Genomic DNA, 26,310 nt, shown 5'->3' with positions numbered 1-26,310 from the left:
TATTGTGCCGTTATCTAGTTTTCTGGAACTGTAGCCCTCTTAGCCTGGGCAGCTTTCCAGACTTAGCACCCAGCCTAGGGCCTGGACCAGCTCCTCCGTGACCTCGCCTGTGGGCGGGAGGGAGGCTCCGCCCCTGGCGCAACCCGGGTTGGGGTGAGGTGTGTCCCTTTCTTGCCTCTGGGAGCTCTTGCTGTCCCACAGGGGAAGCTCGATCAGGTGCTGGGTGTCAAGACAAGGGAAGTCCGCGTGAGTGTGGCTGTGGCCCCTCAGGGTCTGAGGCTGCCACGCTGCTGATGCGCAGGCCCGGCGCCTGCAAACTGCAGAGACTGCGCAGGCGCAGGACAGCCCCGCTTGCTCCGCCGGGCGGCCGCGGGCGGCGCGGTTTCCGGCTGGGCGTGAGGCCGCCTAAGGCTCATTGGGAAGATCAGGGCCCTTGAATCATTTTCATTTATGTAGTTGTCTTCCGGGTTCTTAAAAATCCCTTCATTGAGGACATTTCGGACATGCGCAGTCGGGAGAACTTACGCGCCACATATTCTAAGTACTTTATTTTCCTCTGAAATACCCCAATGTATCGCCGTCCGCCGTCTTCATGCTGAGCAATTTTATTGAGACTGTGTTTTATTTCGAATTTGGTTTCATAATGTGAGAATAATGGATAGAGTTTTTCTCTGTCTAGGGAATGTGCTGCTGGTAACTTTGAATTTTGTAATTTTGTGGTAAAAGCATTCCTGCAGCGTTTACCGAGAGCCAGTATACCACGGTGGCCAAGAGTGGTCTCTCCCATGTGTCCTCATCTGGGTCACCTTGGCAAGTTCTCTGTGCCTGTTTCCTCCCCCATAAAATTGCACACACAGTTCTGCCCCTTGACGGTGGCTGCAAAGATGACCTGGTGTGTGTCAAGTGCTTAAAACCCATTTTGCCACATATGGGGCACTTGTGTGTCACCTATTATTATTACCCATCTTACTGACAATACAATAGACGAAGCCCCCGATAATGAGAGGCTGGACACTGTCTTATTTTTCCAGACGTGAACGAATTGAAGGAATGCCTTTCTGTGTTGGTCAAGGAGCAGCAGGCCCTGGCCATCCGGTCGGCCACCACCACCCTCTCAGCCCTGAGGCTCAAGCAGCGGCTGGTCATCCTGGAGCGGTATTTCATTGCCTTGAATAGGACCGTTTTCCAGGAGAACGTCAAAGTGAAGTGGAAAAGCAGCAGCGTTTCTCTGCCTCCTGCAGACAAGAAAAGGTAACTAGAAAATGAAGAAGGAATTCTGGTACCAGCTACATGGAAAGTCCTGGCTGTTTTGTGCAGGAAAGTCAATTGAGGCTTTTGGTAGAGCTTCCTTTCCATCTTTATGAAGTTTTTAAAATTTGTATTTGAAATATTTTAATTTACTTTAAGTAAGAGGGGAAGGGAGGTGGAAAGAAAGGGAGAGAAACATCAATGTGTGGTTGCCTCTTGCAGACTCCCCACTGGGGATCTGGCCCGCAAACCAGGCATGTGCTCTGATTGGGGATCGAACTGGTAACCCTTTGGTTTGCAGTCGGGTGCTCAATCCACTGAGCTACATCAGCCAGGGCTCGTCTTTATGAAGTTTTAAGCTTATGTTCCCTGTTTGAATGTTTCATGACACTTACACAGTGGTTTTGCCCATTCGCTCCTATAATGACAGGCTGTTTGTAGAACTGGTACCATTGTTCAAACACCCTTTTCTGTCATTGACTGTTTCTGCCGCACAGGTGCCCGAGGGCACGTGCGGATTTGAGAATGGGATCTGAATGCAATATTCATTTTCTTTTATTATGCTACTGGATAGGGAACAGTCAGATTGTAATATTTTCTGCATAATTCATTAGATGCTTCATTTTCTTCCTCATCTGACAGATTTTTGTGGGAGCTGCCTTCAGGTGTATGATTTTTACTATATTGATGCACACCTCGGCAGCTTTTCTCTGAGGCACTAACAGCTGTTAGAACCTTAAAGATTGTGTAAAAGTGTATTTTTCTAATATAAAGCTGTTCCCTGAAAGCTAGACAAAAAGATTTCAGGATAGAATTCATACTTTATATAGTTAGTCAAGTTGCTTTTATTTGATTGTAATATCGGCTTTTACTCCCTTAAGAGCACGTGGGAAGTACAAGAGGCAGAAAAAAGCTGGGGAAAAAACCTTATTATTTTGCCTCCCAGAGGGACAAGATGTGCTAAATGTAGTGTATTTCCTTGTTTTTCAGTTGAAATCTCATTCTATGTCATATATTTGAGTGGTACTTTTAGGATAAATTAAACTACGGGACAGGGAGGATTCCTAGCTGCGTGACAGCAGCAGGCTCTGTCCTTGTCTCCTCCTACTTGACTGCACAAGGGCGGCCGTCCGAGGTGGCTGCCGACCCCAGAGGGCGGTGCCCGTGGGTGGCAGAGTCTGAAGGTCTCGAAGTGCTCTGCGTGTGGGTCAGACCGCGTTCCCTAGGGAGCAGAGGCGGCTGAGCGCCTAACTGCTCCTCGGTACCACATGAGGGTTGATGGGCTAATTGAAATCTATTTTTCATTGAACAGAGGAAATTCTGAAAATGAAAGAGAATTTATTCGAGATCATTGTGGATTCATAGGCACTTGTTAGAAATAGTACTGAGAATCCTTATGCTCTTCACCCCCCCTAGTGGAAGCTGCCTGCAAAGCTGTAGAAAAAAATGCAAGAAGCCGTTTGTATAACTATTTAAATATGCAAAATGAAGCCAGTTTTGTTAAATAAGTTCACATATATGAGTAGTAAAAGGTGTACAGAGATACATGGGAACGATAAGCACCGAGTTTTGGGAGTGGGTCACCGACCTGGGCCTCTCATCCCAGCAGTCAGCCAGCCAACGCGGGATGGGCCCAAAGCAGGGAAAGGGAAGGAGAGAGGGAAAGAGAAATTAATGTGTGGTTGCTTCTTGTGTGCTCCCCACTCCTGGGGACCTGCCCCACAACCCAGGCATGCACCCTGACTGGGAAATGAACCCTTTGGTTTGGAGGCACATGCTCGTTCCGCTGCGCTACACCAGTCGGGGCTACTGTAGAAGGGTTAATGCCCCACTTTGGTGTGTATCTGTTCATCATTCTCCCCTCCCCCCATCGAATAACCCTGAGGTCTTTTTTCTTGAGCAGTTTTGCAAATCATTTAAAATCCTTTTTGAATTTTTTTTCCTTAACGAGGATACGTTTCCTTTACAAAGTGCATTAGATAAAAGTTTCTAAAAAACAGAGCTAAAATCCCTCGTGACCCTGCCACGTAAAGAAACCCCTGCGACCCCATCTTGATACGAATGCATTGATGATGCCTTTGATCTGCTGTGGCACTTTCCTCTGACTGAGTGAGCCCTGTCACCACCCCCTGTGTGTGTCCCCTCAGCTCCCGGCCCCCGGGCAAGGGCGTGGAGGGCCTGGCCCGAGTGGGGTCCCGAGCAGCGCTGTCCTTCGCCTTTGCGTTCCTGCGGAGGGCCTGGCGGTCAGGTATGTGCGCCCGGTAGGTGGGTCCGCTGCCGGGAGGCGGCACCTCACAGCTGCTACCTCGGGCCCTGGGGCCGACCGCAGCGTGTGCCTTTGCCTTGATTGAACATGACAGGCCTCAGAGTCCGACTTTTCAGGTTTGTGCTTCTCAAGGAAAAGTGCAAGGAGACTTGCCGGGGGTGGCAAACACACAGCACAGTGTACAGATGACGTGTTGTGGAATCGTGCACGAGGACTCTGTATAATTTTGTTCATTGGAGTTGCCCCAGTCCGTTCAATCAAAAGGAAAAAACTATAAAAACCGGTGCAGGGCCTTGGGGCTGATGTATTTTCTAGGAGAGCAAAAGTTAGTCATCCTGATGCCAGAGTCTTACAGAATTGACATGGGGGACTACTTCCCTCCATTTTAGTCTTTTGAGCCCTTGCAAGAGCTCAGGGAGGGGAAGGTGAGGGTAGAAAATGAGACAGTGGGAATATGGGTGTCCTTTCAGCCCCGGGCTGGGAGGGGCACCTCGCTCCTGGCGGGCGGGGACAGCATGGCTTGTTGGTGGTGCCCAGGCGGGGGGTGGCCCCCACTGACCCGTGTGTGTGTCCAGGCGAGGATGCGGACCTCTGCAGTGAGCTGTTGCAGGAATCCCTGGATGCTCTGAGAGCGCTGCCCGAGGCCTCACTCTTTGACGAGAGCGCTGTGTCCTCTGTGTGGCTGGAGGTGGTGGAGAGAGCCACCCGCTTCCTCCGGGCTGTGGTGACGGGGTGAGTGCCCTCTCCTCACACCTTCCTGTGCCGTGTGCCCGCTATGGGGCGCTCCAGCATATCATCCCCTTCCCAGCTGTTTTTAATTTTATTCTTCCATTACAGCTGACATAGAATATTATATCAGTTTCAGGTGTACAGCCCCGTGTTTGGACATTTCTGTAACTTAGCAAGTGAGCACCCCAATAAGTCGAGCACCCACCTGGTTTTATTACAGTCTTTCTGAGTGTATTCCCTGGGTTGTGATTTATATCCCAGTCTGCACTTTTTTTTTTGGTAAGATTTTTATTTATTTGTTAGACAGGGGAAGAGAGGGAGAGAAACATCAATGCGTGGTTGCCTCTCGTGCGTCCCCTGTTGGGAACTGGCCTGCAACCCAGGCATGTGCCCTGACTGGGAATGGAACCGTGATCCTCTGGTGCACAGGCCCTTGCTCAATCCACTGAGCTACAGCAGCCAGGGCTAAAATTGCTTCTTTGATCACAGAGAAAAATAAGCGTAGACATGGTTGCCTATAGATTTTTCAGGTGGCTTTAGAAATTGATCCTTCTCCAGTTGTGTAGAGAAATGTTGACAGTCTGCTAGCTTTTTACATGTCGGTGAAACTGTAAACTGATCTAAATATTTTTCTACTCGTGCTAATGATGTAAATAATTTTATGCTACTGGAACTTGGAATATGTCTTCTGATGTAATCATCTTAGAGTATCTGAATTAATGCTTTTATTTCAGTCACATGCCTACCAGTTCATCTCACACTTTAAAATCTCCGATACCATTTTAGTAGCAAGCCTCAGAAACTAGAGTCTAGATATTAAAAATATACTTCTCCCTGAGAGAGAATGTACTTAACTTCCTAGCGTTAATGTTAGCATGCTATCTCTGAGCTCTGACTCTGTTCCTGATCTGCTGCTGTCATTTCAGGGATGTTCATGGAACGCCAGCTCCCAAAGGGCCGGGCAGCGTCCCCCTGCAGGACCAGCACCTGGCCCTGGCCATCCTGCTGGAGCTGGCTGTGCAGAGAGGCACGCTGAGGTGAGGGTGCCGCGGGCCCGGGCACTTCGGGGTAACATCTCCGGATCTGAACGGCTGTTGTGTTTTCTGGCGTTTCACCGAAGGATTTGTGACTGTAGTGAATGCGTGGTGTCCCGTAATCCCAGGACTGTCCCCTTGGACACACTGTTCTTTCAGACCTGGGTGCAATTAGCTTTTCTTCACTTTCTTTTTTCCCCCTTTATTTAAAAAATCATTTTTATTTTTTGACTACAGTTGACATACATTATTATATTAGTTTCAGGTGTACACTACAGTGACTAGACATTATATAACTTCCTAAGTGATCATCCCAGTAAATCTCACACCTATCTGGCACCACACACATTTATTAGGTTGTTATTGACTGTATTCCCTGTGCTGTACTCTACAGCCCTGTGACTATTCTGTAACCACCAATCTGTACTTCTTAATCCTCTACCTTTTTCACCCAGTCCGCACCACCCCTTTCATCTGGCAACTGTCAAAATGTGCTTTGTATATATGAGTCTGTTTTGGTCTACTTGCTCATTTATTTTGCTTTTTTATATTCAAGTAATAGATGTGTATATATTGCCATTTTATTGTTCATATTTTTATCTTTTTTTCTCCTTAAAGAGGACTTTAACATTTCATATAATACTGTTTGGTGATGATGAACTCCTTTAGCTTCTTCTTGTGTGGGAAGCTCTTTATCTGCCCTTCGATTCTAAATAATACCTTTGCTGGGCAGAGTAATCTTGGCTGTAGGGTGTTGCTTTTTATCACATTGAATATTTCTTGCCTGTCCCTTCTTGCCTGCATAGTTTCTGTTGAGAAATCAGCTGATTGTCTTTTGGGAGCTTCCTTGTAGGTAACTAACTGTTTTTCTCTTGCTGCTTTTAAGATTCTCTTTTTGTCTGTAACCTTTTGCATTTTAATTATGAATAGTCTTGGTGTGGGCCTCTTTGGGTTCATCTTGTTTGGGATTACCTGAGCTTCTGGGACTTGTATGTCTATTTTCTTCACCAGGTCAGGGAAACTTTCAGTCATTATTTTTTAAACTAGGCTTTCAATTTCTTGCTCTCTCTCTTCCTCTTCCTGTACCTCTATGATGCTAATATTCGTACACTTGAAGTTGTCCCAGAGGCTTCTTATGTAATCCTCATTTTTTTGGATTTCTTTTTATTTGCTCTGATTGGGTGTTTTTTGCTTTCTTATATTCCAAATTGCTGATTTGATTCTTGGTTTCATCTACTCTACTGTTGATTCCCTGTAAATTATTCTTCATATGCATTCTTTATTTGACTGGTTCTTTTTTATACTGTTGTAAGTTCATCTGCTCTTCCCCTAAATTCATCGAGCATCCTTATAACCAGTGGTTTGAACTCTGTATCTGATAGATTGCTCCTCTCTATTTGTTTAGGTCTTTTTCTGGAGTTTTGTTCTGTTCTTTCATTTGGGCCATTTTTCTTTGTCTCCTCATTTTGGCAGCCTCCCTGTGTTTGTTTCTATGCATTAGGTAGAGCTGCTTTGACTCTCTGTCTTAGTAGAGAGTGGCCTAATGTAGTAAGTGTCCTATAGGGTCCTGTGGTAGAGCCTCCCTGATCACCTGGGCTGGGCCCTTGAGGTACATCCCTGTGAGCTTTGTATACCCTGTTCTTGCAGTTGAGCTTTGATTTCTGTTGGTGTGTCGTTGGGAGGGGTTTACCCCATAGGCCAGTCAGCTTCAAAGACTGGCTTTGACCCCTGACCTCTGGCCCTGTGGAGGATCAGCTGTGTAGGGCTCCACCCACAGAGCCGCGCTTACTTCAGCAGGGCTCTGGTGCCCACTGAGGCCGCCCCAAGTGTGTTGCTTGTGGAAGTGGTGGGGTTGTGGTGCTTCCATGCTGTCTGTCTGAAGCATTCTGTGGGGGCAATGGCTGTGGGGCCTTCTGGGAGCTGCAGGTCACCAGGGTGGGGCAAACTGGGGGCCAGGTTGCTGGAGACTCAGATAGGGCACCTCCTGTGGTGCTGAGGGGAGAGCTCCTTAGAGGAGGAGCTGTGGCCTCTGCCAGCACTTTTGTCTGTGTGACGTTGCCCCTCCGTTCTCGCCCCATTGCTGGACCGTTCTCTTTTATGAGTATGTCTCTGGTGTTCTAGTGCTGCGGCTCAGAGGGACTCAAAGAAAGTTCGTGTGCGGGCCCTTTAAGTGAAGTGCCCGGGACTCCAGGAGCCCTGGTCTCACTCATCTTCCATCCCCGCTGGTTTTCATAGCCCAAAGTTATGGATACTTCTCTTCCTGGTACTGGAGGCCTGGGCTGGGGTGTTGGGACCCCTCACTCCTCAGGGGGACCTTGGCAGCCAAGATGTCCCTCTCTGTTTGTAACCCCAATCTGTGTGCATGGGACCTGCTGGTTCCTTGTCTCTCTGCCCCTTCACGTTTGCCCCCTCATGTCAGTGTTGCTTCCATCCTGCCAGGTGCCAGGCAGCTCTGAATGACGTTTGTTCTGGAGCTCAGCTGTGACTTTGATGTGGCTGCGGAGGGGCAGGTAGCGCAGTCCCTGACCCCACCGCCTCACCCGGCAGTGCCCTTCACTTCCTTTATCGTGTTCCACTCTCTAGTATTCCCAGAACAGTGCGATTACTTTTATATCATTAATTTAAGGCCTAGAAATTTCCTTTAGAAATTGCCAGTCAAGCTTCTGAGTGTGTCTTCTAACACCAGGCAGATGTCTTGCACTAAAATTGTGGTATAGATTTAGCCTTTTTCTTTTTTTCTTTTTAATATTTTATTTATTTATTTTTCGAGAGAGGGGAAGGAAAGGAGAAAGAGTAGGAGACAAACATCAATGCATGCTTGCCTCTCATGCGTCCCCTGCTGGGAACTGGCCTGCAACCCAGGCATGTGGCCTGACTGGGAATCGAACTGCGATACTCTGGTTCGCAGGCCTGCGCTCAATCCACTGAGCTACGCCAGCCAGGGCAGATTTAGCCTTTTTCCACCAAGCATTGTTTGGATGAGACTTTTTAGTTTCCCGTTCAATCTAAAGTATTTCTTCAATTTTATTCTGGTGTCTGCTTTTGCTTTTGACAGGCCATGGCAAAAAAAAAAAATTTAATCTGTTTATTTTCCCCCAGAGAATAAAGCTATCTTCTCTTTCAGCCAAATGCTGTCGGCCGTCCTGCTGTTGCTGCAGCTGTGGGACAGCGGGACCCAGGAGACGGACAACGAGCGCTCCGCCCAGGGCACCAGCGCGCCCCTCCTCCCTCTGCTGCAGCGATTCCAGGGCATGATCTGCGGCAAGGACGCCCCTCACGCAGAGGGAGAAACGCACGTAAGTGCACTAATAGGGCTTTGCATTTGACTAACTCTCTCCTTTTTGCAGTTATCCTAGGAGTTAGACTTGGACATACAAGAGCAGTGTCTGTGGGGGTGGTTGTGGGTCACGGGGAGCATGGATTTGGTGATGCCAGCATGACAGGTGTGGCAGGCCATTTGCTAGGCTGCGGGTGATGTGGGGGAGCGCCCCATGAGCACAGCAGGGTTATTCTGAGCAACTAAGGAGTGGCCAGAGCTTGCTGTGGCCGTGGGTGGACGGGGCGCGCTGTGCGTGCGTCCTGTGTTGTTTGCGTAGTCGGGGAATCTCTTTTTGGGTGTAGATGAGCCTGCGCTTTCAGAGACGGGCACCTGCCACCTTGGTGACCTGGCCATGCTCTCTCTGCTGAGCAGGAGCCACTCTGCCCTCTGCGCTCGGGGGGCTAGTGCTTGCGATTCCCAGCCGCCACATGCGCTGTGCTCTGGCTGTGGTGGGGGAGCGAGGTTAGGATGCTCTGGAGGATGTGAAGGCGTGCTCACTCCCTGTGGGTGCGTGTTAGTAGGCACACGAAGAGGGGCACTTGTGGTGGTAATGGGGAGGTGGCGCAGGGCTGGGGCCCGGTTGCTGTGGGCAGGAGCCCATGCTTGGTGCAGGGGAGGTGCTGCATGGTGAGGTCGCACTCCGTCCCCCGGAGGGGGCACATGTCTGACCCTGTGCAGAGGAGCCGGTAAGTCTCCCTCCTCTGCGCTGTCCTATCACCCGCCAGTTACCAGAAGACCTCAGGTGGGCGAGCACCAGTTATGTCAAGGAGCACGGTGCTGAGTCTGAAATGCATGCTTCTAAGTAATTATTAGAAAAAGAGCTTTGGGAGTAGAGGCTCACTCCTTTGGCCCTTTGGTGTACGGGCTCCACGGGAAGTACGTCCCCTCGGTAGACCCAGGACGCTGAGGCCAGGGGGCCTAGCATGCCCTGCCCGTACCTTGCACCTGACCCCCGACCCCCGACCCCGCTGTGACCCTGCTGCTTTCTAGAGGCACAGGTTTGATTTTGTAGGTCTTTTCTGGACTTAGCCATCTATGATTAGACTTCAGCCTAATTTTTTTTGGCATGAGGCAGTCTTTAATGGAAATCAGGCAGCTCCACCTTTACATTCTTAGATTTAATAATGCACAAATAAAAATAGTTTTTTTTCCAGCAGGTCCAGTATGTAGAATAAAAGAAGCATTTTTTTTTCATGTTTTGAAAGCCAGGTGGAGGTGCAGCTGGCTCAGTGTTCTCCGGAGGGTGCCTGGGTGGTGCGTCGGGGTGCTGGGCTGTGGCACCAACCTCAGCACGTGGGCGAGGGGTGCCGGTAGTGTCGGTGCATTGGTGACATTTCTCCTCCGATGGCCAGAAATCATGGGTCACCGTGAATACCCAAATCCAGAGTCGTGAAAGGCTAATGGTGGTACTTGTCCCTCTGTGTCTGACGGTGCCCGTGTACTTTTCTTCTAGCTCCTGTCTGGCCCTCTGAGCCCCAATGAGAGTTTCCTGCGGTACCTTGTTCTCCCGCAAGACAGCGAGCTCGCCATCGACTTGCGGCAAACCGCCGTTGTGGTCCTGGCGAACTTAGACCGCCTGGCGGCGCCCTGCACGCCCCCGCTGTGCAGCTCCCCCACGTCCCACAAGGTGTGTGCGGTGGTGCTGATTGTCTGGGGGACCCTCCCGCATCTCCTCATGTCCCTATTGGCTGGGGTGGGGCTGGCTTTGAGCTTGTGGACGCATGCGCAGTTTAAGGCACCGCCCCTGGTCATTGTGCCGGGGAGGCCGAGGCCGACGGGGGCTCGGTCCCGGCTCAGGGCACAGGTTCAAGGACTACCGCCGCTCCAGAGGTCTCCCCTTTTACTTACACAGCCACATGCCGCCCTGCCCTCCTCGGGGAGGTTCCGGAGCCTTTTTCTACATGGGGCGTGCCGGACGTGGCTGTGTGTGGCAGTGCCGCTCAGAGCTGTGGCGGCCCACCGGGGACCTCACACCCACAGTCAGTTTCGCTCGGTCCTCGCCACATGGCCCTCGGCACCAGGAGGAAACCGCCGGGCAGTGGCAGGGAGTGTTGCCGGGGTCACATGGATTCATCCTCGTTTTGAATCCAGGTTTTTCTAAGTATTTTTTTTAGTTTAGCTTTTTTTTTTTTCTTGTTAAGAGAGGGGAAGGGAGGAAGAAAAAGAGGGAGAGGAACATTAGTGTGAGAGAGAAGCATCCATCCCTGTCTCTTGTCCACACCCAATCCATGGGCAGAATGGACAGAACCCACAACCCGGGCATGTGCCCCGACTGGGAACGGAACTGGCGACCCTTTGGTTTGCAGACTGGTTGGTGCTCAGTCCACGGAGCATCACCAGCCAGGGCTACTTGTACTACTTTTAATGTGAAAATGATGTGTTGTGGAAAATAACTTACTCAGTCACTTTATCTCACGTTACCTGAGGTGAAATGTTATCAGTTATTCACATGTTTTGAATCAGCTTCTTTGTCTACATGCTTTGTTTTTATCTTATAGTATCTGTTTACCTTCCAGTATCTCCGTGTTACACCGTCCTAATGCCTTCATTCTTTTGACTAAGAAATCAGTGTTCTTGCTGCTGTAAATACACACTTCCTTCATCATCTCCCAGGGGTCCTTGCAGGAAGTCATAGGCTGGGGGCTGATAGGATGGAAGTGCTACGCCAACGTGATCGGCCCCATTCAGAGCGAAGGCCTGGCCACCCTGGGGGTCACGCAGATCGCCTGTGCGGAGAAGCGCTTCCTGATCCTGTCGAGGAACGGCCGCGTGTACTCGCAGGCCTACAACAGCGACACGCTGGTGGGTGTCCCGGGCCGGGCCCGTCGCCTCCGGGGTGGGCAGCTTCTCTCCTCTGGAAGCTGCAGAGGTGTGATCTTTAAGTCGTTTGACGTCTGAAGATTTGTAAGCATCTGTTCATCACACATTATTAGTTGTGTTTAAAATCTTAATTTCTCAAGACTCTGTGGCAGAGTCTCTTAGTTGCCAGGATCGAGGGTTCCTCACAGTGACGCTCATGGCCAGTCGTGCTCTTACGGGTAAACCGCCTCTGCAGGTGAAAGCCCGAGTACCTGTGGGGGCCAGGCCGGGTCAGAGGAAGCTGCACCTTGCCTGGAGTGGGGAGTTCCCCTCGCTCAGGGGCAGCCTGGTCACGCACACAGTGTGTGGGGCCCTTTGTGTTGGTGCTGGGTGGGGCACGGGCCAGCGCCGGCCTGGCCACCACTAGCAGACCTTGTCCTTTCGGTTTGTCAAGGGTTCGTTAAAGGGAGACATGCAGAGAAAGAGCGGTGTGCGGTTTTTGTAGTCCCTGGACCACTCACTGACACCGTTCTCTCTGTCGCTCTTGCAGGCCCCGCAGCTGGTCCAGGGTCTTGCCTCCAGAAACATCGTGAAAATTGCCGCCCACTCCGACGGTCACCACTACCTGGCCTTGGCGGCCACTGGAGAGGTGTACTCCTGGGGCTGTGGGGACGGCGGACGGCTGGGCCACGGGGACACCGTGTACGTACGGCCCGCCTGTGTCACCCACATGCTCTCCTCTTGTGTTGCTGTGTTCAAAACTCCGGTGGAAAAGTGTGGCAGGGCTGGGAGGGGTCGGCTACCAGGAGAGTCAGCTCCTGCGTGACACGCAGCACAGAGGGCGGTGTCTCCCACAGCCTCAGCCCCTCCGGCTCTGCACCCCGCGTTGGCCACACACGCCGCACCTGTGGTGTGTTCTGAAGCAGGTCCCACACTCCTGTCACTTCAGTGTCATAAGGCTCCCTCTCCTAAACTGAGCCATAGTACGATTTTCCGAGGTACAAATACCAGTAGTTTCTTTTACCTATTTGGTGGAAGCAGTTGATTCTGTGGTGGTTCTGAACACAAATCCGTAAACACGGAGCTGGGGAGGATGGGGACCCTCTGTACAGTGTTGTGCGTGGGCCTGAGGTTTGAACTGTGCTGCAGCCACACTTCACGGGGGTTGGAGCCACGGGGGGGGACTGGGCAGCTGCAGAGTCAGGGGGAGGCCCGGCTCTTACCCCTGTTGCCGGGAGGTGGGGTGATGGGCATCTGCCGGGAAGAACCCCAGACTGAGGAGAGCCGAGTGACACCTGTGTGCTGCACTCGGTGGCACTACTCCAGACTCGACGGGGGCTCCTGGCTCGTGTGGTCATGTGGGAGCGGAAAACATGGGAGCGAAGGCACAGTTGCTCCTGTCTGACTAGAAGGCGCCGTGTTGGCACGGGGTGCCCAGGACTTGAGGGGATTGAGTGCAGGGTGGAGACCTCGACTTTCTACCTTCCTCATTTATCATTTAGCAGGCAGGGCCACTTTGTCATGAAGTAATCCTCTGTGGAGATGCAGCGCTAGGTGAATGTGTCCGTTGCTCCGTGACTAGGGCACGGGTTGGAGACAGACTGGGGGTGGGGTGGGACTGGAGCAGAGCAGAGGAGGAGAGGTGGTGTCAGGGTCAGCCATCGGGCCGTCCCCATGTGCACCGCTGGCCCCTGTGCCTGTGTGTGTTTCGTGGAATCGAAGTCCTGAAGTGAGTAAGCCGTGTCTCAGGAGAGGCTGTCGTGGGGGTCTCCATGCGTAGTAAATGCGTTCTGGAGCACAAGCTTTTTGTCCGTTTCGAAAGGGAAGAGCCAGCTAACAAGACTTTTATCACCATCCTTCCTGTGTCCTGCTGTGTGTTGTGAAGTCTGGATGGCAGTGTTGGTCACGGCCCGGCCCCTTCATTCCTTCCGCATTCATTTAACCTCAGGCATTCACTCCCACCACCTGTGGGAGGCATGCCAGCCCATCAGGTTCAAGTGTACAGACCGATGAGTTTGAGCGCAGGTGCGCAGCTGGGGACCGAGACAGACCTTTTCCTTTGCAGACCTTTCCTGCAACTCCACTACTTTCTTTGGCCCCTTCGCAGCCGGTGCCTGCTCCCCACCTCGGCTGTCCTGTCGCTCTGCAGTGGTTTGTTTCTGGCTCTGCTGCGTGGTAGCAGGTCCTCCCGGTGGCTGAGTGTCTGTCTGCGGATGGGCCACTGGGAGCACTGTGAACACAGTGACTGTGGACTCGACGGTGTGGATACTGTAATCCACACGATTTCCGCTGGAGGCCACACCTGGCCTTGGGTCCTAGCTCCACACCTAAAACACATGTTTAAGTAACACTAACTGTTCATCCTAATGGCACTTAAACGACCGAAGACAATCCAGGTGTCCACCAACATGCACACGGGGAGCAGAATGTAAGAGGCAGCTCTGACTGGATGAAGTCTGAGTGCCAGCGCGATGGCCGGAGGGCGACAGTGCCTGCAAAGCAAGAAAACTCACTCTGGGAGTAAACGAACACATCTCCTCACTGGTCTTCCCTCTCCCCCCACAGACCCCTGGACGAGCCCAAGATGATCTCCGCCTTCTCCGGCAAGCAGGGCGGGAAGCACGTGGTGCACATCGCCTGCGGGAGCACCTACAGCGCAGCCGTCACCGCCGAGGGCGAGCTCTACACCTGGGGCCGCGGGAACTACGGCCGCCTGGGCCACGGTGTGCACTGAGCCCGCAAGACGTGTGCTGGGAGGGGGCCCCTTTTCAGGGGCTTGCGGTAATGACGGTCCTTGTGTTTGAAGGCTCCAGTGAAGACGAGGCCATTCCGATGCTGGTGGCTGGGCTCAAAGGACTGAAGGTCATCGACGTGGCTTGCGGGAGCGGGGACGCACAGACACTGGCGGTGACAGAGAATGGTATGAGCAGCTCCGGCCACACCCCTGGGGACCTCTCGAGGCTGCCCTCGTGTCTGTCTTCTAAGTGGGTATGCACCGAGGTGTCCTCAGAGAGGTCCCGAAGTTACAGGACTTACAACTTATTTTTATTTGTTTACTTACTTTTTTTATAGTCAGTATTTTGTATTAGTTTTAGGAGTGCAGCATAGTAGTCAGACAGTCACAGACCTTACAAAGTTGTCCCCCCGGCATTTTGGGTGCCCACCTGGCAATATACTTAGTTATCATAGTACGGATTACGGACTGTATTCCCCATGCGGTACTTTACATCCCTGGAACTCTTTTATAACTATCAGTTAGTACTTCTTAATCCCTCCATGTTTTTCACCCAGCCACCCAACCCCACACGACTTGTAACTTTTGTTTCCCAGAGCTAGAGTGCTAGCAAGCAACTACCATCCTTCCTATTTGGTCATTTTATGTGTGTGTATAAAATTTAATTTAATTTTATTCATTTTTAGAGAGGGGAGGAAGGGAGAAAGAGAGGGAGAGAAACATCAGTGTGTGGTTGCCTCTCACATGCTCCCTGCTGGGGACCTGGCCTGCAACTCAGGCATGTGTCCTGACTGGGAATCGAACTGTCAGCCCTTTGGTTCTCAGGCCGGCACTCAATCCACTGAGTTACACCAGCCAGGGTTGTTTTTAATTTCAGTTTTGTGTTTGTGTTCATTAGCCAGATTGTACTCATTTCACTTATTTTGAGTGCGGATTTGGCAGGTTGTTCCAGCTGTGTCTGTCAGTGTCACAGCTGTCCTGAGACTTGTGGTTCTGTCAGTCAGAGGCACCTAAAGGCCCGTCCCATGGAGCCACCCTCGGAGGCTGAGTGTCAGATTAGAGCTGACTTCTGGGAGTTTCTCTGGTGAGAGATTAAAGGTCACTTCAGACCCTTCACGTCCACTCGGTTCCCCCACCACTGAGGGGAACAGGCGTAGTCAGAACCATCTTGCATCTGCTTCTGTGCATATCAGAGAAAAGACGGTCTCTCCTGCCATCTGAAATGTCTCTTCTGGGGTGAAGCTTGCAATCTGATTTCTTGTTGTTTTTAAGTGTCCATTATGGAGGGATTGAAATACCTTATACAACTCTTAACAGCACGGAAATGGTGAGTCTGTTGGTTGGAGTGTTGCCCCGCACAGCACAGGTTTGCAGATTCAGTCCCCGTCAGGGACCGACGTGTATGGGAGGCGGCTGACTGATGTTCCTCATGTCGATGCTTCGCTCTCTCCCGTAAATCAATAAACATGTCCTTGAGTGATGATTAAACAAAAAACAAATAAACTCTTGACAAATGTTAACCATCAATACAATCTCGTGGTTGACTTGTGGTTGGAAAAGACCTGAGGGAGGTCAGTGTGCTGCACGGGAGCCACGGGCCAGGGCGGTGCTCTGTGGCGGCGGTGAGGCCTCGTAGAGGAAGTGCTGTCATCGAGGTCAAGCCAGGAAGGGTCGGGGCTTTATCACTCTTCTAGTTAAATGAGGAGGAAAGTCAAGCTTCCCTTTGTTGACTGCTTCCCTGTGAACTAGGTTTCATTTGGTCAGAACCACCTGGGTAATGTTAACAATATACATTAGTGATCTAGAGTCATGTGTTAATGATTATATGCATTGTTTTCAGTCATTTAAAAGTTCTGTTAGGATGTACAGCTATTGCCCCAGCTGGTGTGGCTCAGTGGATTGAGTGCTGGCCTGCGAAACCAGAACATCGCTGGTGGAATTCCCAGTCAGGGCACATGCCTGGGTTGCAGTCCAGGTCCCCAGTAGGGGGCGCTTGAGAGGCAACCAAACATTGATGTTTCTTTCCCTCTTTCTCCATACTTTACCCTTTTTCTAAAAATAAATCAATAAAATATTTTTTAAAAGATACACAGTCATTGTTACTTAAACATTTGTATTTCTAGGTCAGGTGTGGTCCTGGGGAGATGGTGACTATGGGAAACTGGGCAGAGGCGGTAGTGATGGCTGCAAAACGCCCAAGCTGATCGAAAAGCTTCAAGACTTGGATGTTGTCAAAGTACGGTGTGGAAGTCAGTTTTCCATTGCTTTGACAAAAGACGGCCAAGTGTACTCATGGGGCAAAGGCGACAGCCAGAGACTTGGGCACGGGACAGAGGAACACGTCCGTTACCCCAAACTCCTGGAGGGCTTGCAAGGTGAGTGTGAGCTGTGAACTTGAAGCTTATTTTTCTCTTTGCCTGAAATTCCACGAAGGATCCATCATTAGAAGCTTTTACCCACCTTTTGGTAGGTGTAGGGAATAAATGGAAAGTGGTTTGTTATATTTAAAAATATGGCCTAGAATTATTATCAGCAAATTTAATCTGAAACTCATTCCATTCACCAGGATTGCAGAGGACTTCTTGTTGCAGGTGCCCACTTATCACTTACTAAACTGGTCACAGTGGGGTTAGCTTCTGTTTGGTGGGGTCACCTGTAATCCCCCCGAGGACAGTGCTAAGACTGTGGATACGTATGGTGCCTGGAAGGGTCTTATTTGAACTCACCCTTGGTGGGGGAGTCGTGCTAGTTTGGTTTGAAAGTGCCCAGCTTGCATTCTAGATTAGAAGGGAATGAACACAAGCCAAGGCATGTAAGTTCTTTGCAGGTACCTTCCAAAGTGTGGGAGAGGTTGGTGAGTTCAGGAGGGGCAGCCTGTTTTTTAAGGGTCAGACTGCAAGTATTTTAGGTTTGGGGGTCATGTGCTGTCTGTCGCAAGTACTCGTGGAGAAGCTGCAGACTAGCAGGTGAGGCTGATTTGCAGACATACAGGCCTGGTGGTTGGCAGGAGGGATGAAGCTGATTGGCTGCCCGAGCTAGACTTTTGTTTACGTTTTGCTCTTTTTGTCTTGGGAGTTTAGAAGTGAGACTTTTTAAGTGGAACTTGCCACTTCTTTTTCATACCATTTGTATTTTCAAACCTGGGAATGCCTTGTTGACTAGAAGTTTTGTGCACTTATGTGACATTTATTATTTTCTAAGAGTCCCAGGTAAGTTGTAGAGTGATATGGATGGTAGTATACCATGGAGCTGCCTGTATCTGCATGTCATTTGCCTTTTCTTTATGTTCCCTTCATTTAGTAAAAAAAAAAAAAAAAAAATCGACTTCCTCAGCTACATTTATTAGATACAGAAAGGGCTTACTGTGAGAGTTTTAAGTGACTGTTGGTACAGTTGCTTTGGTTGTTAACTTACGGACAGGCTCTTAGGACTGAACTGGTGCCCTGGCTGTGGTAGGGTTTTTCAGCTGAAGTATTTTTTATACTTTGGCCTTTCTGAAAACACCCCTTGTGTTGGTCATGTTAGATCCATTGATTGGTCAATCAGTTTGGTCATGTTAGACTTACTAAAAAGCGAAAATACAATATCTTGCTATGTTATTTAAGTAGTAAAGTGCATTTTACATTTGTATCATTTGGCTTTGGAGAGAAATGGATTTTGTTTTAGAAAACCTCATTGATGAAGAGTGTCTCACATTCACCAATAGAGACCACAGTTTGGGCCATCAAACACACCTTAACAAATTTATAAGAAGATTAAACAGTGTCTGCTCTTGGACTACAATGGAATTAAAACTAGAAACCAGTAACAAAAAGATAGCCAGAAAATTCCCCAATGTGTGGGAATTCAACAGCAAACTTCCAAATAACACATGGGTCAAAGAAGAAATGTCAAAGGAAATTTTAAAATATTTTGAGCTACTGCCCTGGCTGGTATAGCTCAGTGGATTGACTGCCAGCCTATGAACCAAGGGGTTGCCGGTTCGATTCCCAGTCAGGGCACATGCCTGGGTTGCCGGCTGGGTCCCTAGTGGGGGGCGTGCAAGAGGCAACCACACATTGATGTTTCTCTCCCTCTCTTTCTCCCTGCCTTCCCCTCTCTCTAAAAATAAATAAATAAAATTAAAAAAATATTTTGGGCTACATGAAAATGAAACCACAATTTATAATTCGTGGGGTGCAGCAAAAACAGTGCCTAGGAGGAAGTATGTGACATTGAATGCATGTGTTAGAAAAGAAGAAAGATCTAGAATCAATAATATTTTTCTACAGCAAAGGAAACCACCAGCAGTGGTCTTGGACACCAAGCATGAGACTTTTTTTTGGTGAGGCCATTTTAATGATGAAATTGTGGAATCTAACATGTGGTCTTAATGTTTAAGGATCAATAGGGAAGTGGGCAGTTGATGAAATACAGCGAAAAGCAGTGATTATATGAGAAAATTGGAGCATTTCCTGTTTATACTGTTGGTGGTTTGAATTTCTTTAATAAATACATTACGCACAAAAAAGAAACAGTCAACAAATTGAAAAGGCCACCTATTGAATGGGAGAAAATATTAAATCACATATCTGACAAGGGGTTAATATCTAAATATATAAAGATCTCATACAACTTAATAGCAAAATACCAAACAATCCAATTAAAAAATGGGCAGAGAATCTGAATAGATATTTTGTCAAAGAAGATTACACATGGCCTATTGGTATTTGCAAAGGTATTCAGCATCACTAATCAGCAGGGAAAATGCCTGTCAAAAAGCACAATGAGATACCATCTCACACCTGTCAGAATGGCTGTCATCAGTAAATTGACCAACAAATGTTCACAGGGATGTGAAGGAATGAGGCCCTGGCTGGTGTGGCTCAATGGATTGAGCACAGCCTGTGAACCAGAGGGTTGCCAGTTCAATTCCCAGTCAGGGCACATGTTTGGCTTGCAGGCCAGGTCCCTAGCGGGGGCCGCATAAGAAGCACCCGCACACTGATGTTCCTGTCCATCTCTTTCTCCCGTCCTTCCCCTCTGTCTAAAATTAATGAATAAAATCTTAAAAAGAAAAGAAATGAGAACTCTAGTGCACTGTTGGTGGGAATATAAATTGGTTTCTCAAAAAATTAAAAATAGAATTTACCATAGGGTCCAGCAGTGCTGGGTATGTATATCCAACAAAGAAAGACAAACGCTGTATGACCTCACTTCTCTTGGGAATCTAACACACACCCCCCGAAACTGAGCTTATAGATACAGAGAACAGATTGGTGATGTTGAGTGGCAGGGCTTGGAGGGTGGGCAAAACGGGTGGAGGGGTTCAGAAGATACACATGTCCAGTTATAAATTAAATTAGCGCTGGGGATGTGCCATACAGCCTGCTGACTATAGTTAATATGACTGTACTGTACATTTGAAAGTTGCTAGAGAATGTCTTAAAAGTTCTCATCACAAGTAGAAATCTGTAATTATGTGTGGTGATAGATATAAAAACATAATGAAATTTATTGCTACATTTCCACCTTTGAAAATTAGAAAAAGAGCAAATGACTTCAAAGTAAGAAGAAGGGAAGAAATAGTAAGAATTAGAGCAGAAGTCAATGAAATTGAAAACCAGAAATCAATAGAGAAGATCAATGAAATCAAAAGCTGGTTCTTAAAAAAAAAAAGAGCAATAAGATCAATAAGAAACAAAGAGAAGAGGGACACAAATTAAAAATATTGAAAATGAAAGAGGAGACATCACTAAAGATCCCATGAACATTAAAAGGATAATAAAGCAATATTATGAACAATTAAACCTCCAAATTTGATCATCTAGCTGAAGTGAATCAATTCTTTGAAAGGCACAATCTGCCAAACTCACACAAGAAATAGACAAACTGAATAAGGCTGTGCCTACTAAAAGAAGTTGAATGAATAATTAGTAACCTTCCAAAACCGAACTCACGAGGCTCAGGTGGATTCACTAGTGAATTCTACCAAATATTTAAGGAAGAGATTTTGCCAATTCTCTACAATTTCTTTTAGATGATAAAAGCAAAGGGAATATTTCCTGACTCACTCAATGAGGCCAACTGCTGTAATAACAAAGTCAAAGACATTACAGAAAAGAAAACTATAGACTAACACTTCTTTTAAACATACATGCAAAAATCTTTAACATAATATTACCAAATCAAATCCAACGATGTACAGAAAAAATTAATGTCATAACCAAGGTGTATTTATCCCTCATATGCAAGGCTGGTTCAACATTCAAAAGTCAGTTAAATCCACCAAGTTAATAGATAAAAAGAAAAGTCACGTGATTAGCTCAATAAATGCAGGAAAGGCATTTGACAAAATCTAACAGCCATTTATGATAAAACTCTAAGTAAGCTAGGCATAGAGGGAACTTCCTCAACTTAATAAAGAATATCTACCCCAAACCTACAACTAATGTACTTAATGTCAGGAAACATGAAGCCTTCTCACTAATATCAAGTAAGAGGAAAGGTGTCCCATGTCACCATTTCAAACTTATACTGGGAAGTTCTAGCTAATGCAATAAGACAAGAAAAGGAAGAAATACAAACCAGTTTAATTCTTAGATGACACTGTTATCTATGTAGAAAATCTGAAAGAATTGACAAAAAAATCCTGAGGAATTAAGAAGTGATTATCACAAGGTTGCAGGATGCATGATTAATATGCCAACACCAACTGCTTTACTGTATACAAGCAACAAACAAAGTGGAATTTAAAATTAAATACGCAATGTTGTGTACATTAGCATCCGAAAAATAAAATACATAGGTGTAAATCTAACAAAATATGTAGAAGAAGTGTATGAGGAAAACTATAAAACAGGTGAACTACATCCAAGAAGAACACAGTAATGGAGAGGAGTTCTATGTTCATGGGCAGGAAGACGGAATATTGTCAAGAAGTCAGTTCTTTCCAACGTGATTTGTAGTTTTAATACAGTTCCAGTCAGAAGCCAGCCAAGTATTTTATGGATACAGACAAATTGATTTTATTTTATTTTTTAAAAGATTTTATTTATTTATGTTTAGAGAGGGGAAAGGACGGAGAAAGAGGGGGAGAGAAACAGCAATGTGTGGTTGCCTCTTGTGTGCACCCCCCATTGGGGACCTGGCTTGCAACCCACACATGTGCCCTGACTGGGAATGGAACTGGTGACCCCTTGTTTCACAGACCAGCACTCAGTCCATTGAGGCACATCAGCCAGGGCCAGACCATCTGATAGTAAAGAGTAAGAATATTGAAGGAAGACAAGTTGGAGGACTGACATGAAGACTTCCTACAAAGTCACAGTAATCGGACAGTGTGGTGTTGGCTGGAATACACACAGATGGTCATTGGAACAGAGCAGAGAGCTCAGACAGAACCACATAAATGTAGTCATAGGATCTCATACAGAGGAGTAGAGGCGCTATAAGGGAGCAGCGATAGTTTTTGTAACAAGTGGTGTGGGGAAAAAGGGACAGCCCCATGCAAAAAAGTGAATAATTGATGAGGGGGGCGGCTATGCATGTGCTTGGGGAGGAAGTCTATGGGAACCCTGTGGCTCCTCAGGTTCGCTGCGAACCTAACTTTGTTCTAAAAACAGTCATATTTAAAAAAATTAGCCCTGGCTGGTGTAGCTCAGTTGATTGAGCATGGGCCTGCAAACCAAAGGATCCTGGTTCGATTCCCAGTCAGGGCGCATGCCTGGGTTGCAGGCCAGTTCCCAGCAGGGGACTCACGAAAGACAACCATACGTTGATATTTCTCTCCTTCCCTTCCCCTCTAAAGATAAATAAATAAAATCTAAAAAAAAATTATATAATTTTCCTGATTTTAGAGAGAGCAAGGGGGGAGAGAGAGAGATAAACATCAATTTGTTATTCCACTTGTTTATGCATTCATTGTTTGAATCTTGTATGTGCCCTGACCAGGGATTGAACCCACAACCTTGGCATGTCAGGACGACGCTCTACCCAACTGAGCTACCTGGCCAGAACAAGTCCTGTTTTGTTTTTTTAGAAAAGAATACCTTGCATGGTTATACTTTAGGGCAGGAGAATATGCTTTAATAGTTAATTTAGAATATACGTGTCTTTTTCTGATGAAAATCTGAATAAGGAGGAGAAAAATAACAGATTCTATTTAAGCCCTTGCACTATTTTGTTTGCAGGCTGTAGGTCTTAATAAAATTGTAGCTAGTAAAACATAACATGGGTTTGAATAACAAACACAAAGCAGATGAATTGTGCATAGTATTAAAGCAGTGAATTATCCTTTGGAAGTTGACACAATGTCTTCTTCCTTGAGTGGCGTGGATAAGTATCTCCATTGCAACGGAGTCACAGGCGTGAGATTGTAACTGCATTGCTTTCCTCCTAGGGAAGAAGGTGATTGATGTGGCCGCGGGCTCCACCCACTGCCTGGCTCTGACCGAGGACAGCGAGGTCCACAGCTGGGGGAACAACGACCAGTGCCAGCACTTTGACACCTTGCATAAGACCAAGCCAGAACCGTCTGCACTGCCCGGGCTGGATACCAAGCACATAGTTGGGATAGCCTGTGGGCCAGCCCAGGTACTGGCTATATAGCTTCATTGGGAATTTGTAGAATGTGGATTTTGCATTATTCATTGCTGCTTTGTGGAAATACCACAGACTTTGTGCGTTGTTGTTATTCCTGTAGTTATACTAAAGTTGTACTAAGTTTACTCCTTAGTTCTAGGAGCTTCACTGTTGATTCCTCAGGATGGAGACAGCTTTATTTCTTCCTTTACAGCATTATTTCTTCTTGTATAGTATTACACCTTTTTTCCCCCCTTGCCTTATTGCACTGGCCAGGACTTCCAATATGGTGTTGAGTAGGAGGGGGGAGGGGCACGTCCTTGCCTGGTTCCTGATTGGGGGGGGGTAGCGTTCTTTTTGTTTTCTAAAGATTTTATTTTAGAGGAGAAAGGAGAAAGAGAGGGAGAGAAAAATCAGTGTGTGGTTGCCTCTTGCATGCTCCCTACCAGGGACCTGGCCTGTAGGCATGTGCCCTGACTGGGAACCGAACCATCGACCCCTTGGATCACACACCAGTGCTCCATTTCCAGGAGCAAGGGTGTAGAATTAGCGCTACTTCTTTCAGTGTTTGTCTGAGCCTCACAATTTCTTCTCAAAAGATTTCCATTTCTTTCATAGGTACGAAGCTATTTAGGGTATTTCTCCTTAGGTGGGTTTTTCTGGTTTTTGACACTCAAGGAATTTTTTCATGTAATGTGTCTGATTTTTGTATATAATGTTTTCCGTCACTAACCTTTTCCACTCTTTTGGGTCTGCAGTGGTATCTCTCACTCCTGACGTCAGTAATGTGCGTCTTTTCTCTTTGTCAGTTTTGCTAGACATTTAACTATTTTGTTGATTTTTTTGAAAGAATTAGCTTTTAAGTTTTATTAAGTTGTTTTTGTCTTATTTGCTCTCAGCTTCATTGGATTTGCTCTTATTTTTTTTTTCCCTTCACCTTGGTTGGCTTCACTTGGTTCTTTTTTTAGTTTATTCAGGGGGATGCGCAGGGCATTGATGTAAGACCTTTCTCCTTCTGTGATATATAAGCACTTGGTGCTATAAATTTACTTCTCAGCGGTACTATATTTATCTAGTTTAAAGGTCTTATTTACTTGTCTTTTAGGGAGGGGAAGGGAGGAAGAAAGAGAGGGAGAGTAACATCAATGTGTGGTTGCCTCTCACATGCTCCCTACCAGGGACCCGGCCTGCAACCCAGGCATGTGCCCTGATGGGGAATCAAACCAAGTGACCCTTTGATTAGCAGGCCAGTGCTTAGTCCACTGAGCCAATTAGCCATGGTTTTAAGTGGTGCTTTAATTGCACCCACAAATTTTGTTATATTTTCACCTTTGTTATGTTGAAAATATTTTTTTTAATTTTTTTATTGATTATGCTGTTACAGTTGTTCTATTCCCCCCTTCATTGCCCTCCACCCTACTCCCTGTCCCCACCATTACCTCCCCTTTAGTTTATGACCATGTGTCTCAAGTCCTTTAGATTCTATATTTCCCATACTATTCTTGCCCCCCATCTATTTTCTATCTACTGTCTATGCTACTTATTTTCTGTACCTTCTCCCCCCTTCTCCTCCTCCCACTCCCCTGTTGCTAAGCCTCCATATGATCTTCATTTCTATGTTTCACTCCTGATCTAGCTGTCCTTTTAGTTTGCTTTTGTTTTAGGTGTGGTTGTTAATAACTGTGAGTTTGTTGTCCTTTCACTGTTCATGTTTCTTTAACTTCTTTTTCTTCGATAAGTCCCTTTAACATTTCATATAATAAGGGCTTGGTGATGATGAACTCCTTGAATTTGATCTTATCTGAGAAGCACTTTATCTGTCCTTCCATTCTAAATGAAAGTTTTGCTGGATAGAGCAATCTTGGTTGTAGGTCTTTGGATTTCATGACTTGGAATACCTCTTTCCAGCCCCTTCTTGCCTGTAAGGTCTCTTTTGAGAAATCCGCTGACAGTCTGATGGGAACTCCTTTGTAGGTGACTGTCCCCTTAGCTCTTGCTGCTTCTAGGATTCTCTCCTTCATTTTAATTTTGGCTAATGTAATGATGATGTGCCTTGGTGTGTTCCTTCTTGGGTCCAACTTCTTTGGGACTCTCTGAGCTTCCTGGATTTCTTGGAAGTCTATTTCCTTTGCCAGATTGGGGAAATTCTCCTTTATTATTTGTTCAAATAAGTTTTCCACTGGTGGCTGTGCCTTTCCCCCTTCTGGTACCCCTATAATTCAGATGTTGGAGCGTTTAAAGATGTCCTGGAGGTTCCTAAGCTTCTCCTCATTTTTTTTGAATTCTTGCTTCTTCAGTCTTTTCTGTTTGGCCATTATTTGCTTTCTTCTGCTCCACTCCATTGATTTGAGTCCCGGTTTCCTTTTCACCGCTATTGGTTTCCTGTGCAATTCCATTCATTTCAATTAGTTTCGCCTTCATATATTTGTCTAATTTGTGACTATAATCAACCAGTTCTGTGAGGATCCTGATGACCAGTGTTTTAAACTGTGCGTCTGAGAGTTTTGCTATTTCTTCATTGCTTAGATTTATAGGCTCTGGGGCTTTGAGATTTTCTTGAGCCATTTTTGGTCTGTTCGTGCCCTTTAAGTGTGAGGAGCGGAGCCTTGGACTCCCAGGTCGCTGGGTTGTGACGCTGTATGTGGGGGCGGGGTCAGAGCGGGGAAATGGCGACCCCCTCTGCTGCTTCCAGCTGCTGGGTGAGGAGCAGCATCTTAGGTGGTTCACCAGGACAGGGCCACTCAGAGTCGCTGGGTTATGATGCTGTATGTGGAGGTGGGGTCAGAGCAGGGAAATGGCGGCGCCCTGCCTGCCACTGGCTGCTGGGACCAGCTGGGTTCCGGTCCAATCGCCCACTCCCTCGCTTGTCTATCCGCGACCACAGTCAACCTGCCGCCCTGCTCCCTCGCTGTTTCCCCTGTGGTCGCTCGCTTGGTTGCTTGCTGGGTTGCTCACTAGGTCCAACCCTGCGCCTGAGTCAGTCCAACCGAGTTTTCTTGTGCAACCCCGCTCCACCAGCTGCTGGTTTCGCCCCTTACCGGTCAGGCTGAAGAATTTGTTGTTAACGGACTTCCGAAAAGTTCAATTTTCTGTGTTCTGGCTGTGTTTTGTGTTGCTAGTATTTAGTTGTCTCTAAACTTGGTTGTGTGAGAAGGCACGGCATATCCACCTATGCCTCCATCTTGGCAGAAGTCCTGAAAATATTTTTAATTGCTCTTTGACCTATGGATTGTTAAGTATGTTAACTCTGAAGTGTTTGGGGATCATTCTGTTATCCTTCTGTTACTGATTTCTACTTTAATTGCAGTATGGTTTGATAACAAACTTTATTTTTTCAGTTCTTCTAGATTTATTTTATGTCTCAGGATGTGTTCTCTATGTTCTGTGTGTGTGCTTAAAAAGAGTGTGTGTGAGGTCTCTCCAGAAAAAGTGCAGCCAGCATTATTAATACAGTGAGAATGGTTTGTGTGACATGGATGGAACCCGGCGGCTGAGGAGAGTGCATTGGAACCCGCATGCGTGAACAATGAGCCTTCACTGTACCTGTCCATGGGGGTGGTAGACTCCGTTGCGTGAGCATGTGTAGTGAGTGGCCATCACATTCAAAATGACTCAGCGA

General features: G+C 47.4%; 1 protein-coding gene across 1 annotated transcript in view; it reads left to right on the top strand.

Annotated features, from left to right (window-relative positions):
• Positions 1-26,310, top strand: part of HERC2 (HECT and RLD domain containing E3 ubiquitin protein ligase 2) — a 185,452-nt gene that overhangs the window by 34,829 nt on the left and 124,313 nt on the right. The window contains exons 5-16 of the mRNA XM_053658983.1: positions 1,032-1,251; positions 3,396-3,496; positions 4,090-4,246; positions 5,170-5,280; positions 8,402-8,573; positions 10,050-10,223; positions 11,210-11,398; positions 11,946-12,097; positions 13,961-14,118; positions 14,202-14,315; positions 16,253-16,504; positions 22,510-22,703. Of these exons, the coding sequence (XP_053514958.1) occupies positions 1,032-1,251; positions 3,396-3,496; positions 4,090-4,246; positions 5,170-5,280; positions 8,402-8,573; positions 10,050-10,223; positions 11,210-11,398; positions 11,946-12,097; positions 13,961-14,118; positions 14,202-14,315; positions 16,253-16,504; positions 22,510-22,703 (1,994 nt within the window). The remainder of the gene's footprint in view (positions 1-1,031; positions 1,252-3,395; positions 3,497-4,089; positions 4,247-5,169; positions 5,281-8,401; positions 8,574-10,049; positions 10,224-11,209; positions 11,399-11,945; positions 12,098-13,960; positions 14,119-14,201; positions 14,316-16,252; positions 16,505-22,509; positions 22,704-26,310) is intronic.

The sequence above is a fragment of the Artibeus jamaicensis genome, unplaced genomic scaffold, assembly GCF_021234435.1.
Source record: "Artibeus jamaicensis isolate MK-2021 breed Jamaican fruit bat unplaced genomic scaffold, CSHL_Jam_final scaffold_612, whole genome shotgun sequence".
Classification (NCBI taxonomy): domain Eukaryota; kingdom Metazoa; phylum Chordata; class Mammalia; order Chiroptera; family Phyllostomidae; genus Artibeus; species Artibeus jamaicensis.
Note: the sequence above shows the minus strand (reverse complement) of the source record. Positions and strands in the feature narration are given on the sequence as shown.